Source organism: Micromys minutus (assembly GCF_963924665.1).
Source record: "Micromys minutus genome assembly, chromosome: 10".
Classification (NCBI taxonomy): domain Eukaryota; kingdom Metazoa; phylum Chordata; class Mammalia; order Rodentia; family Muridae; genus Micromys; species Micromys minutus.
The window spans coordinates 50,871,230-50,887,254 of record NC_137979.1 but is presented as its reverse complement, the minus strand read 5'-3'; the positions used below and the strand labels follow the sequence as shown (position 1 = coordinate 50,887,254).

At 46.9% G+C, this 16,025-nt stretch overlaps 1 protein-coding gene across 1 annotated transcript in view; it reads right to left on the bottom strand.

The window, feature by feature from the left end:
* The window catches only part of ITGB3 (integrin subunit beta 3), a 49,846-nt gene extending 35,400 nt beyond the window's left edge, over nt 1-14,446 (bottom strand). Inside the window, exon 1 of the mRNA XM_080924638.1 lies at nt 14,356-14,446. Coding sequence (XP_080780764.1) covers nt 14,356-14,431 — 76 coding nt within the window. The 5' untranslated portion in view covers nt 14,432-14,446. The remainder of the gene's footprint in view (nt 1-14,355) is intronic.
* Nucleotides 14,447-16,025: the final 1,579 nt, after the last annotated feature.

Genomic DNA, 16,025 nt, shown 5'->3' with positions numbered 1-16,025 from the left:
GAGGACCAAAATAGCACAGAGACGTGCAGCCAGAAAATGAACCCCAGGCAGCTGCTTCTGTGGAAGCCTCTCCCCTGGCTTGGTGTCCCCTGGCCACAGACAAATTAATCCTCTCTGCCTATTGCCCCTCAGGGATGTCTTTATCAGCCAGGAGCAGGAAGATCTAACCCTCCTCACTGAGAGTTCTCAGACGACTTTCTTAAGGGTTTCTTTTGCCCATGACTCTTATTTCTTGGCTTTGCCCCCAGCAAATCTATTTTCAAATAAATTATCCTAATTCCTCAGGTGATCTCTCAATATCTCCAGAACACCTCATCTACTCAGACTTCAACTTTATTGTGACTGAAGTCTAGCTATCTCAGCAGCTGAGCAGGACCCACTCAGAAAATGCCTTGCCATGGTCAGAGACTATCTGTGTCTGTGTCTTAAACTGATTGAAATGGTTTACAACGTTGTACAAGTGGAAATTAACACAGAAAATGGATGGTGATGTAAATCTATTTTTATGAGAAAGACACATACGATTCTCATTGAGCAAAAATGTCAACAATGTCCACCTGGTAGAGAACATAAGCTCTAAAGGTTAAAGCTCATTGTCTTACAGGCTTTGGCCAATTTTCAATAATCTATTAGCCAATCCCTTTCCATATGACTGACCAACTATAAAACTCCCTTCCTCGGATTCTCTTTTGCACAAGTCCTAACGCCTTGCTGGTTCCCACACTGTTTAAACTGATTACAATCTTTGATACGAGTTCACTTTGTATGTTTGTATGAACATAACACCTTGTACTCATTTAACAATTACATTTTAAGAGACTGAAAAAAAAAAAAGCTCCATGGCACAGCAAATGATTAGCATGCATGTGGCCCTGGGTTTCATCCCCAGTATGGAAATAAAATAAGGAAAGAGAGAAAAGATTTGAGGGAGAGGAAAGGGAGAAAGACAAGGAAAGATCAGTCAGACCCTGGAGGTTTGCCTGCCTAAACCAGCCCAAAGGTGTCCTGGTGTCAACAAAAAGGTTTAGGACTAAATAGTTTTATTTTGCTGAAAACGAGCTCATTTCTAAACAGTATACACAGAGTTCTAGAATAAAACGTGTAGAACAAAGCTTGGTGGTGCACACCTATAACTCTTAACAGTCAGGTGGCTACAGCAAGATTACTGCTGAGTGGGAGCTATCCTGGACCACAGTGCATCCTGGACTACAGTGCATCCTGGACCACAGTGCATCCTGGACCACAGTGCATCCTGGACCACAGTGCATCCTGGACCACAGTGTATCCTGGACCACAGTGCATCCTGGACCACAGTGTATCCTGGACCACAGTGCATCCTGGACCATAGTGCATCCTGGACCACAGTGCATCCTGGACCACAGTACAAGTAGCAGGCCGGTCATAGCAAGATTCTGTTTTGATATCTAGATTTAGATTTAGAGCTATAAATACATACACACATATAATATATAAATGGAATCTCTGATCGTATCATCCATCTCCTCAGAACACTGGAGTGTATGTGGAATCTTTTAGGCACCATTTAGAAGCTCCAGGGTTCCTCAGAGGCTGGGCTCTGTCTTGCTTCAGAGGCCTTTTTCCATTCCACATGTGACCAATGAGGCACCACCACAAGCTCAGGAATAACTATTGGCTCTATTCTCAGATGTGGATAAAACAGGTGTGTGTGTGTGTGTGTGTGTGTGTGTGAGAGAGAGAGAGAGAGAGAGAGAGAGAGAGAGAGAGAGAGAGAGAGAGAGAGAGAGAGAAGAGAGAGAGAGAGAGAGAGAGAGAGAGAGAGATGACAATTGTGGCACTGGCTCCATGCCTTGTCCCCAGTGCATGAGGGTAGGGCATCTCTTAACAATGCCAGGTCTACTGGAGGAAAGGTAGCTGATGTCTACAGACGTCAGGCTCTGGGCACACAAGCAGGAGTGCCACCCAAGGCGTCTCCCTGCAAGGGCTGTCAGGCCAGACTTTAGCCTCGCAGCTGTTCCCGAGGCTGGGCGTAGCCCTCTTCAGTACAGCTCCATCAGAAGAGTTCTGAGAGGAACCCAACCTGGACTATTTCAGTAACTCCCTCTTTGGGGGGGTTTCCATGGAGACTGACAGCAAAGAGCGAACCTGGATGTAAAGACCATAGATGCTCACTAGAAAGAGAGGAAGCCCGAGGGGAAATACTTACAATGATAAGGGGTGTGGGTCAAGTCAAGTTCCTTTTTCTACTTGTATTGGCTTTGTTTGAGGGAGAATGAGAAAGAATGGATGGGCGCAAGTGCTACAGTGCATGTGTGAAGACAGAGGACAACCTGAGAGTTGGTGCCCTCTTTCTACCTCGTAGGTCTTGGGGATCAAACCTAGCCTGTCAGGCTTGGCAGCAAGTGTCTTTACCTTCCTGAGCCATTTCTACAGCCCAGCCCACGTTATTGTTCAAAACCCTTCCCATTCTATCCGTTTACCCATTCACCCATTCTCAAATTAGCATCCTTTCTGAGTCCTTGACTTACAGTCACAAAAGGGAGCCTCAAACGTGAAATCAGAGACAGCAGCCCTTTCCCAGTGTACCAGCAGTCAGTGACCTCAGAGGGCGGGCTGAGCTGCCCCTTTAGGAAGTCCGTTACTCTGCTCCCTTGATGTCTTATTTTTAATGAATCCCAGGTTGATAGTGGAAGAACCAGTGATCCCCCAACAACCTCTCCAACCGAGGCAGGAGCCTTGGAACGCAGGGGTTAAAAGTGGCTGACTCATCAGAGGTCTCTGAGCTGGGCCCAAGCTGATTCAAAGGCCTGCTACTCCCAGGCTGCCCCTCCCTTCTGAGCCCATGGGCCTCCTCCAGCCTTCTGTTTCCAGTCATTCATAAAGCCTGGATTCCTTCTCTGCCTTTGTAGTCCAGGAGAGCTTACTGGAGAAGTGGGGGTCCTCACCAGGACATCAAAGAAAACAATGGTGGCTCCCCAAAACCTGTGTCAGAGAAGCCAACCAAGGTTAGCCAGGACTGTCCTACTGTCCTGGTTGTAACATTTACATGAACATTCGTGAACACAACAGCTGGCGGACATAAATGCTCAATGCAAATGCTGGGGGCGGAGTTGGTTTTGCTGTTGCCTTTTTTTTTTTTTTTTTTTTTTAAATCCTTAGCTTCAAGCTATTTAGAGCAGGCAAATGTTTTGCTATTTTCTTTTTTCAATTCCTAAAGTCACTGTATAGGACACGGGGCCCAAGATTAGAGATTCGAGGATGGGGCCCAAAAGTATTAAGATGAGGTGAAAATCTAAAGAGAGCAAGGAGTGTGCGTTCAAAACCCAGTCTAGGAACGGTGACTGAGAGAAGGCGGGTCTCTGGGAAAGACAGGCAGGGCCAGCCAAGAAGTTTGCCTGGAAAGTGGAAATATGGGGCTGTGGTTTGGCCTTTCAGCCTGGTTCACAGAACCAGAAACAAGATAAAGGGGGTGGGGGGGGGGGACAGAGGTACAAAGGAAACAAGTTGGAACCTCATTATGCACCACTGAGGTCTGTGTGGAGGACATGCTGTCCACTGACACAGGATGTCAGAATGTAGAAGCCATACACCCTGATGAGGACAGGGACCTTCAGGACTGAGTCAGGGTTAGAATGGAGCACAGTCCACGCCAATGACCACCATGCAGATCTCTCTTGCTGCCTCCCAGAGAAGAACCCTGGCCTGGAGCCTCCGCCCTGTCCCTGAGCTTTAGCCACTTCGCACTTAGGTCCATGGGGTCACCGGGTGACCCAGGTGGTGCCTGATTTTCCATTGCACACTCCTGGGAGGGTGAGTCAACAAACAAAAGGACTTGTGCTAACAGCCCAATGCATGCAGACATGGCTTACCAAGGACAAGTTGTGAGAAATGTTTTTGGTTTTTATTTCTCTCTTAAGAAATGGCTTGGTAGCTGAAGGAAGAGAGAGAGAGAGAGAGAGAGAGAGAGAGAGAGAGAGAAAGGGAGGGAGGGAGGGAGGGAGGGAGGGAGGGAAGTGAGGCTCATGAGAAAACAGACTTCTGCCCACAGGAACAAAAGGCTCCAGGGCTCATTGCTCCATCAACAGAGAGCTCAGACTGCAAAGTCTCATCAAATCCAAGACTTTGGTGCAGGGATATCTGGTTTCAGATTTTAAATAGTTTCTTAACTGCATCCAAGTCAATTAAATGTGAAATTTTAACAATATAAATCGTGTGTGATTTGCCTCCATCAAGAGTAAATATTAAAATACATTAATTTGCTTAAATATGCAAACACACACAGAGAGAGAGAGAGAGAGAGAGAGAGAGAGAGAGAGAGAGAGAGAGAGAGGGAGAGAGGGAGAGAGAGACTCTGCTGTCTTAACCCCCAGTACCTGTGAATGTGACCTTATTTGGTCACATAGACATAAACAAGATGAGGTCATTAGTTAGTGTGGACACTAACCCAAGATGACAGATACCTTTGTAAGAGGGGAAACCCCCACATGAAGACAGACACAGAAGGCAGACACCAGTGGCATCAGATACAGGCTGCAGTGAAAAAGTTAGAGGCAAGGAATACTACGGAGTACCAGGTGCACTAGAAGCTAAAAAGAGGCAAAGATGGGTTCTACCCAGACTCTCAGACACACGTTGCTGATGTCCTAGGCCACCAATTTAAGGACTTTGTCAAACAACCCAAAGAAATTAATTCTAAGTGGATTTGCATTTCCATAGCCATATGAGACATTAGTTTGGTGAGCAGTGTGCCCTTAGATACTTCCATGAATGGGAGCAACAACAAAAAGCCATCCTGGAATGGAAACTTTGCCATGTTTCATCCACTCATGAATAAGGTTAGAGAAGGTTTAGCTTTAGAACTTTCCACCAAAATTTATCAATTTAGCACACATTCATTTATTCATTCATCCATCCATTCATTCGCTCAACAAACATCCAGTGAGCACCTACCAGCATTCAGCATTCTCCTAGGCACTGGAAACACATGGATGAACTAGAGAAGCCCCTGATTCGGCAACGCTCATGTTTTGGTCAAGAAGGTGATAACAAAAACAAAAATAGAAGAAGGAAAAACAAAAAAACAGCAAAAGCAGAGGCAAATGCTTCCAAACAAAGTAAGGCAAAGCAGTTGTTAATAAACTAATCCAGGAGTGTCTGCTACAGAAAAATGGTTGTTCTGAAGGTTGACATTCTATAATGATGCTATGGAGTGGGTATGGGGAAGCATTCACCAAAGAACAAAGTTGGATGGATGGACCTCCTCCTGTTGAAGAAATAGCAGGAAGACAGAGGAAAGAGGAAGAGAGAGGCAGAGGAGACTGGAGAACCAGCACACGGCTGGGAGCATGGTTTACACCACACAGTAGGGATGCAGAAGGAATCTGAGCAGAAGCGAAGGGGAAATGCTCAGCCTGACCACCAAGCACAGGATGGAAGCCAGAAGGAAAATGGATCAGTCAGGATATTATTAAAAACAATCCGGGCAACAGGTACCAGTGGTTTGGACTGAAAGGGCAGCAGTGTTGATGGTGTGGTCAGACTCTAGATGTATTCTATTCCAAGGACTTGCTGATGGATTAAGCGTGAAGAACTGAAGAGGAACTTCATCCTGAACAAGTACATCCACTTTAGAAAAGGATCATATGTTTGGGCTACTGGGTATCCAGCTTCAGAGTCCCTTTCAGGTACTAGGACCCTACCTTTATAAGTAAAGCCGGATCATGTCTGGTTATCGTCTCTAAAGGGGTTAGTTAGGAAGCTATGGGTGAAGACTGTAAAATCCCATCCTATGAACACTGTGATCTAAAGCCAGCACTTAGTGCTGGAGAAACAGAGTGGGTGTGGTAGAGAACGCAGTTAGTCTGAGAGGTCTAACGTCCATGCCTTTCTGCAGACCCTATGATCTCAGTGACACCCAACCCTCTGGTGCTCTCTTTAAAACCCGGTCACATACCTACTCAAGATTTATAACTGCCCAGCAGTACTCGGCGGGCCACCCAGCTTTGTCAGACAAGCTCTGAAAAGCCCAGACAGCTATTTTTGTCCCCTTCCAAATATGGGCATAGTATTTACTGCACGAAGATTAGGCGAGGTAATATATGTGAAAAAGCCATACGGTAACTTTTCAATCAATGATCTGTTATCTTCCCCATTATCCTTCCTCTGGTTGCTTCCAGCACCACAATTGCACCTCTCTTCTCTTCTACCTCAGGGTCACATGTAAGCGTGCCCTTTGTCTATGAGGGGACATAAGGAGGAAGTCATCCTGGCAAGAGACAAGAACCCCCAGTACCAGACCTTGCCAGTCTCCAGTTTGTGATTTGGGTGAGTCCCTCACTTCTTAGGAACTCTCTTTCAGCTTTTCTGTACTTGATTAGAGGATCTCCAAGATGCTATTGGCCACAAAAATATATATTCTTTCAGAACCAGAAGGTGCCAACAAGGCCTCTAATATTCTAGAAGCCTTAGATAGCATTCTTGGACTTGAAGTCCCTCGGCATACAAGTGGACATTTCTTCCTCATGGCCTAAAATCTGGGTCAAATGCTGTATTTTAGAATTCTGGAAGATTTTATTCACAGCAGCCCCACCCCCCAACTGACTCATTCAGTGTACAGAAGAGGCATGCCTGTACCATGCTCTGTTTCACACCCAGATCACTGGTGTCCTGGAGGTGACCTTGGCATCCAGCTTCGCAATTCTGGGGTATCCCTGCCCAGCTCTCCATGGTATACCAGGCAGTTGTGGTGTGAAAAGTTCTGTCAACCAGTCTCGGTAAGAAGGCAAATCAGTTTTTCTGTTCATGGAAGGTTGTTTGTCAACATTTATTAAAGTCAGAGACAGGAATGGTAGTACACAGAATACCAGCACCTTGGAGGTAAAGGTGGGGCATCATGAGTTCGAGAATAACCTCATTAAAAAGGAAGTTCAAGAACAGCCTAGGTTAAAGGAGACCGTGTCTCAAAAAATAAAATAATAAAATCAGCCCCCCAAGTGCTGGGATTTAAAGTTACTAATCCTAGCTGTTTTTAAAAACAGCAATTTTCAAGTAGAAGACACACTGTTGAAAACTCTAGTCACCGTGTTGTCCTTAGATCTCTCCTTTTTCCTTCTGTTCTGTATAGGTCAGAGTTCAGGTCAGCCTGGTCCACAGAATGAGTTCCAGGACAGCCAAGGTTACACACAGAGACCATATCTCAAAAAAGTAAAACAAAAGAAGATAAAATAGGTAAATAAGCAGCTTACGTTTCTCACCAGGAATAAGCGGTAACTGTGTGAGCGAATTCATGCGTTCTTTAGCTTGATCTAGCCATTTCCCAATGTTTGCATTTCAAAATTATGTTACACACCAGATACAAAATTTGTATTTGTGAATTAATGGTACATAATAGAAGAGAATGAAGGAAACTAAACTTTGACCAGCCTATTCCCAAGGCCTTCTGGAACCACTCAGGGCAAAGTGTGCTCTGCTCTCAAGGGTAGAATTCCCAAATTGTGAGACTCGGCCACTCCCCAACCTCTGGTTGAGATGCTCAGATACACTCCTCACAAACACTTGGAGAAAGAGATTAATCTGGGAGAGTTAACACCAGAGTTTATAACGTTGTCGGGAGAGCTCACACACCAGATGTTCTGCCTCTAAGAATTTCATCAGCAAAGAGGGTTGACGACAGGGACTTATAAAGTGGCTCCTGAGTGAGCTTTCTGCCAGCCTCCTGGAACTTTCTTCTAGAGCAACGTTTCAAACCTCATTCAAACCTCAGGACTTCTCACTTCACAAGGAATCTTTGCATGGAGTTCACTGAGAAGGTAAAGGAAAAACTTCTCTAGTAAGAGATGACAGAAAAGGAGAGAAACCAGAAAAAAAAAAAAAAAAACCTCTTCTGCTCCTTCCCTCACTCCATGGCCTCTGAGATACCAGGATGAAGGCCTACAGATAAGGTGACTCGTTCAGTCCCCGACCAAGTTGGCATAAAAGTCCATAAAACCATGACGTGACGTAAGTTCTTAACCACAGGCTTGCAGCTCTTTTCCTGAGAAATCTTCCCACAGAAAAGGAAGTTGCATGTAGCAAAAGTTAAAGTCAGCACACACATGTGATAACTGTACTTATGGGCGGGGGGGGGGGGTCTGAGAGAATTCACCAGCTTTCTGACTGTGAGCACTGTCAAAGCTGGCACAAATTGGGAGCCAAACCGGGACAAACCAAACTTTCTCATGGTGAGCATGTCTGTACCTCACTGTTCTCACTGACCGGCCAGGGAAAGATATGTCGGGGTGGTGGGAGTCTTCTGTAGAAATGTGATGTCTAAAAACTTGGTTTGCTTTGTGGGGGGGGGGGGTTGGTTTGTTTTGCTTTGTTTTTCAGAGATGCTACCAAATACATGAGAGGCAGAACGGATCAGGGCGTACTGACCAGTCCATTGACCTCAAGAGTGACATGTCCTATTTGACCACAAAACATCTGGTGCCAAGGCAGAAGGATCTTAAGGGCCAGATGTTGGGTGGAACTAAAGTAAAGCACTTGATGTGGTGGGACAGCTCTGCTCATTCCAAGGCACCTCTGGTTCCCTGCACAGGATCACACCAGTCAGAGTTCCAGCAGGCACCGGGGATAGCTCACATGTCCCTGCCCCTAACTTAGCCGCTGTTGACAGCCGATTGCTTCTGAGGAATGGAGAGTCGGTTTTCTTCAAGGATGTGGTCCCTGGTAGGTGGACCCTACTCCAGTGCCTGGTCCCACATCCGTGAGTATAAAGACAGCACAGGTGGGACACCAGGTTATAGAACAACAGAGAGAGAAAGAGAAGGAAGGGGATGGATCTGGGAGGAGTTGGGGGGAGCGAATGGGGGAGAGTGATCATAATAAATAATACCAAAATATATAAAAAAATAACTAATAGAAATATATTTGGAAATATCTGAACCATTTTGAACCAGAAATAACAAAAAATTTAAAAGTAAAGATTGTTACAAAATTCCTCAGTTCTTTTGTTTGTATATTTGTTTGTTTGTTTTAAAGATTTTTTGGGGGGTTTATTTCATGTATGTGAGTGCACTGTTGCTGTCTTCAGACACACCAGAAGAGGGCATCAGATCTCATTACAGATAGTTGTGAGCCACCATGTAGTTGCTGGGAATTGAACTCAGGACCTCTGGAAGAGCAGCCAGTGCTCTTAACCACTGAGCCATCTCTCCAACCCTGCTTGTTTGTTTTTGATTTTTGTTTGTTTATTCGTTTGCTTTTTGTTTTGGAGCAAAGTTTCTCTGTGTAGCCCTGGCTGTCTTAGAACATGTTCTGCAGACCAGGCTGGCTTCGAACTCACAGAGATCTGCCTGCCTCTGCTTCCCTAGTGCTGAGCTTAAAGGCGTACGCCACCACCGCCAGGCTTTATCTCAATTCTTTATCTAGCGGTAGGAAACTCTACCGCTGAAATGTGTCTATACGATAGAACACTGGTTGAACCTCCACAGTCTGGAGGAGGTGGCTCTGCTTCCAGGGTAAGATCTCACTGCAGTAGGATGGAATGACCCCAGTGAGTTCTTGGAATCACTGACACAAGCAACAACCCAGATGAAAGATAAGGGCATCCCAAGTGAGAGACGCCAGACTTAAAAGGCTACGTACACACTGTGCTTTCTTCTCTGTGGGATTCTATAAAAACAGATCTTTGGGGACAGGAGGCAGAGCAGTGGTTGCCAGGGACCAGAAGGGGGAAGAGAAGATTTACAAAGAAGCTGGAGAGAACTTCTTGGAGTACCGAAAGTACTCTCTGTCTTCATATGGCTTTGTTACTTTGACCAAAATACTGAGTTGCACACAGAGGATGCTGAACCCCGTGGTACAAAAGCTATACTTCAATGATAAATGACACTCTTTTTTTAAAAACTTCTTTATTTTCACGTGTGTGTGTGTGTGTGTGTGTGTGTGTGTGTGTGTGTGTGTGTGTCTACATGAGTTTATGTGCAGCATGGGCACCCAAGAACTGGAGTTACAGGTGGTTGGGAACTGTCTCCTTTTAAAGAATACATTCATTTTAATTTATGTGTACAAGTATTTTGACTGTATGTATGGATGGATGGATGGATGGATGGATGGATGGATGGATGCAATGCCCAAGAAGGTTGGAAGAAAGTGTCAGGTCCCCTAAAATTGAAGTTCCAGGCAATTGGGAACCAACTATGTGGGTGCTGGGATCTGAACCCAATTCCTCTGCAACAAGCGCTCTTAACTGCTAGCAAGATCTCTAGACCCCAAGCCTAGCCCCTTAAAAGAAGTAGAAGTTTTCTGGGGACACGGTGTTCCTGGAGAGAAAGGTAAGCTTTATCATTATTCTATCATTAGTCTCAAGTTCCAATAAATTCTGGTAGTTTCCAAAGAAAAGAAGCCCTGGGCAGCATCATCACCAGATCCTAGGTTATATCCACTAGTAGCCTGAGTTTGCAGTAGGCACATGACCCTTTCCACTTTGGGAGAAGGGAGAGGAGGAGGTGGTGAGATATAGCAGGCCACTCTGTGGACAGCACAGAAGCTAAGGACAAGCCAAGTGGTTTATCCCTGAAGCTGCTCAGTCACACACACACACACACACACACACACACACACACACCTCTTGCCCATTTAATTATCTGTCTGCTGAATCATGACTGTGGTTTCTGTGGGCATGCTTCCTGGCTGTTTCTGCCAACAAGGGCAGGATTCATACAGCTGGAGGAGATGATAAACAGAGAGCCAAGGATGGTGGGGAGCTTCAACGGAGGAGTTTGTGTCAGGACACTCTAGAGTCGCATTCAGATCCCCCTCCTCACTCCAATTCCTCTTGTCCCAACGGATGATCTTCCGAGGACATAAATACACTTCTCACCTTTGCCCTTGCGCTCAAGAACTTGAAGGGAAAAACAGAAAAGACTGTTCCAGTGACTCCTCCAGAGATAGGGAAAAGGAGACAGACACTTCAGAGGACACCCTGTGAAGGACAACAGTTCGAAGGTACAAAGGGCTAAGGGTGTGGTCTAGTAGTGAAGCACATTTAGTGTGCACAAAACCCTGGGTTCCATTCTCAGCAAAACACACACACACTCATACACACTCACACACTCATACACATACACACAGACACTAATTCATACATACACTCACACAAAGACTCACACTCATTCACACACTCATACACAATCATATACACACATATATGCACACACACTCATGTACACTCACATACATACACTCACACAAACACACACTCACATACATATACTCACTCACAGAGATACACACAGAGAGAGATTCATACTCACACACAGACACAAACACACACAGATATACACTCTTACATAGAGACAAACATTCACATACACAGAGACACACTCACATATACTCACTCACAGATAGACACACACTCACACACATACACAGAGTTCAGGTAGAACACCTGAGGCTACGGATGTGTAAATATTGGATTTCTTCACGTAAAGAGACATCACCTCTAGGTGCCTTTTTATACTATCCCCTACATAATTTTTTTGTTGCCTGTGTGCCAAGCAAAATAGAGAATTAGACAATTTGCTCTCCCTGTAGAGACTGAAGTCTTGTGTGTAGGTTTTACCACCTTCTCTATGCAAAGTTGAGACTCGGGAAAAAATGAATGTGTGGACATGTCTCCTCCTGGGTCTTCTCTGTAGATTCTTGCAGGACCAAAGGGGCTGAAATAGGCCAAGCTACCAGAGAGGAATGAGCTGAAGTAAGAGACTGTGAGGGCTGACTTTTCAGCTGGGAGTCTGGAACTCACTAATGCATAGAGCAGCAACAGCTTGGCCGGCAGCCCATAGTAGACAGCTTAGTGGCAACGGAGATCACCATGCATGGAACACAGGACTCACCATGCATGGAACACAGGACTCACCATGCATGGAACACAGGACTCACCATGCATGGAACACAGGACTCACCATGCATGGAACACAGGACTCACCATGCATGGAACACAGGACTCACCATGCATGGAACACAGGACTCACCATGCATGGAACACAGGACTCACCATGCATGGAACACGGGACTCACCATGCATGGAACACGGGACTCACCATGCATGGAACACAGGACTCACCATGCATGGAACACGGGACTCACCATGCATGGAACACGGGACTCACCATGCATGGAACACAGGACTCACCATGCATGGAACACTTCATCTGAACCTTTGTCTCATCTAGTCTGTAGATAGACAGATACTTCTTTTACAGGGTGCTCTAAACTCCTCTGTTCCTCATCAGGACCCTACATCCTCTCAGAGGGAGTCTGAGGCTAGCTTACTACAAGCTCTCACCTCTCTAGATTATTCCAGTCACAACGAACCTGTGAACAGATATCCGAAAGGCTTCGTTGTTTGTTTCGGTATGTGTATAAATGTGTACATGCATGCACATGTACATACATGCTCATGCACAATTGTCCCTGGGCAGAGACCAAAAGACAACCTTGAGTGTCATTTCTCAAAAATATCACTTTTTTTTTAAAAAGGGATCTTTTTCTATGCTGAGCTTCCCAGGCTAGCTAACTAGTGAGCCCAGGAATCCATCTGTCTGTCTCCCCCACCCCCAGCACTGGAATTACAAGCACACCACTACAGCAAGCTTTTTTAATAGGTTCCGGAGGACAGAATACAGATCCTCCTACTATCCCAGCCCCACCTCCTCTGCCCCGCCCCCATCGCCACTAAAGGGTCTTTAAGCCCAGGGTCCTGGGATCCTACGTGGAGCACTGCTAACCAACCAGGTGGGGAGAGAGTGAGAAACCGAAATAGCAGATACACTTCATCTTCAATGGAGCTGAACCGTGCCCTGCGCTGTCTATGCACTGCCGACTCATTACTTTCTTCTCAAACTACAGCTGATGGGGGGCAGGGGGACGGTGATGGTGGTGGTGATGATGTGACGATGACACTCAGAGGTCAACTCGGAAGTTATAGATACAAACAAGCGACAAAATGTTTCAAATATAATCTAAAGAAGATGGCCGAGAGGAACTGGAAGTTGCCTAACACAGAGATTAGCGAGCTGCCTTTTGTGCAGTGTGTCTGTTGTCTGTGAATACACTCTTCACACTGTACCAAGCATGGCCTGCCATTACATGCCAATTAAAACTTGAGAAGTAGAAGACTGTAAAAGGTTTGAAATTCATGAAAGTTGGCCTGTTAGCAACATCAGCTTTCCCAGTGATTTCCCCATTCCCCATCAATGGCTATCAGCAGCTGACAGAGCCTCTAATATCTCCAGGACAGAATGTTGGAGACGCTGGTTCCTGTTCTGCGGTCACCACGCTTATTCAATGCAAGCTAAAGACCACAATTTTCAGCTTTCAGTTGGAAGCTTCAGCAACCGAGACAATGGTCAGTTCCCCACTGAAACCCTGCCCCACGTCTGTACCATCGTAAAAGGGCATTGAGGGCAGCCACCAAGGTATCTTTTTAGATTGCTTAACCTCAAAGTCAGCTTTAAAAAGTTTACCTTTAACAAATATCCCAAACGGGTCTGGAAACTTAGCTCAATTCATAAAGTGCTTGCCTGTCATGAGGAGGCCCTGGGTTCAACTTCCTGCAACATATATGCCCTTCGTGGTGCTTACATATCCATGATCCCAGACTCATCAGTGGAGACCCAGGGGAGTCTCGAGTTCAAGGTCTCCCTGACCACACGGAGGGTGGAGTATCTTAAAATATGTGAGACCGTATTACACACGTGCATGCGCGCGCGCGCGCGCGAACACACACACACACACACACACACACACACACACACACACACCTGGAGGGTTTTCTTGCTCCAGCTGACCTAGAACCAGTTTCCTCACCTCCAGCAACATCACCTCCCGCTCCCCTAGGGCTCTGCGGACAGGATCACTCCCTGCAGCCCTGGTGAGCCTGAAAGCTGACAATCCAGGCAGCTGATGGTGTGGGACGCAAGCGGGAGAGATAAAGCCAGCCCCAAGGACCTCAGTGCTCACTCCCAGCACACAGTCAGGGAGTGCTGGGTGAGAGGTCTGTCCCAGAAGGGACAGAGCCCGAATCCTGCTCCTCCTTAACGAGTGAGCGGCCAGAAGAACAAACTGGAGGAAATAAAGGCGCGGCACTCGGAGAACGGGGCAACCCAGAGCGCACACCCACCCAAGCAGGTGAGCCTCATCCTTCTGCCAGCGCACTGGGACAGCCCAGCCGAGCCCCATCTTGCCCCTGCTCCCCGGACCAAGCCAGGGTCTCCGCTACCGGTGATGCGCCCTCGAGACCAGCGGAGGAAGGATCCGCCCCCCGCAGCTCAGCTTCTCAACCCCAGCTCCCACAGTCCCACTGCAGTGCGGCGCACCCACCGCGCTCACCTCCGACGACAACGCCCGCCAGCGCCCCCAGCGCCAGGAGAGCGGCCCAGAGCTGTCCCGGCTGCCGCGCTCGCATCCTGTCCGCCGCCCTTCACGCCGCGCGCGCGCCACGGCGAGCCTGGCACCCACGGCTGCTTTTCCTGCCCAGGGAGGGGAGGGAAGAGGAGGGGAGGGGACGAGGTGGGTGGGACACAGCGGGGCGGGCCGAGGGTTGACGCTCCCTCCCTCCAGAGCCCGCCTGGACCCTGCCCTAGGCTGCGAGTGTGATGGGGAAACTCATCGCGCCTCTCTCCAGAAGCTTCCCCAGTCCTCCGCCCACAAGGACCCGCCCTCGTTCACTAGAGAACCGCGCCCCGGGGGTCGTGTGTGCATCTGGGTCCCACGTGTCTGTGCCTGGGTGCTTGATTTAAAAAAAAAATAGTAGCCATGGGCCACTTCCTGGACTCTGCTAGTCCCACCTCCGCAGAGACAACAACGGGGCTATTCCACTTACCAGGCTCACTTTGCTTTCCTCCAGTTTTCCTTCATCCCCTCAGTCACTCAGCGAGTTAACAGGCAGCTGTCAAATGCTTTCCTTCCATGCAGCCCCTTGGCAAGACCACACCTGCAGCTTGTGTTGGGAAAGATGGATCCCTACAGAGCCTCGGTCAATAAATGCTTGCTTGCATGTAGCAGGTATCTGACAACTATTTCAAAATAGTCAGTGTGCTGCCTCCAAACTCAAGTTCACAAGGTTTGTGGTATTTTCCTCAGAGATTGCTTGCCTGCCGTCCTGTCCCCTACGCTAGTTTCCTTGGGTCCTTCCCACCAGAGAGGAAACCTCTAGAAATGCAAAAGGTGAAAAATGCTGGAGCTGAAGAGGAGATCATAGGAAGTCGCTGGGCCTGTGCATCTTGATGTAAGAATGGTAGTGTTGTTTAAAAAGAAAGAAAGAAAGAAAGAAAGAAAGAAAGAAAGAAAGAAAGAAAGAAAGAAAGAAAGAAAGAAAGAAAGAAAGAAAGAAAGAAAGAAAGGAAGAAAAGAAAGAAAATAAAAAGAAAAAAGAAAAGATTAAAACTAGGACTGGCGATGTGCAATTGGAAGAGCACTTGCCCAGCAAGCACTAGGCACTACATAAAACAGTGTGTGACGCCCATAATCCCAGCGCTCAGGCAGGAGGAGCAGAAGTATCTCACCGTTCTTGAGTACATAGGGAGTTCAAAGCCAGCCTGAGCTACGGCAGACCCTGGAAGAAGGGTGTGGAAAGAAGGGAGACCTGACACCGGGCCATGATTCATTACCCAGCCTTAGCCCAAGAGATTCTTGTCACTCCTAAATGTTCCATGCCTTTCCATCTGACTGACCTTCCTTCCTCTTTCCGTTTGGAAAATTCCACTTTTCAAAACATTTCAAATGTCATCTCTTCCATGCCATCTTGTCTGATGTTCCTCCTCCTCCTTCATCCTCGTCCTTCTGAGGCGGACTCTTCTTCCTCAGACCTCTCACACGCCAGGATAGTATATTATTCTTTGTAACAGGTATGAACTTATAACTGTATAAATTCATGGAGACAATGTATTTTCTACGGTGCTATGACCTAGTGTTTTATTACTATACACGGTGACTCACAGCAGAGCATGCCTCAGTCCCGGCACTTGAGGTTAAGGCAGGAGGATGACAAGTTTGAATAC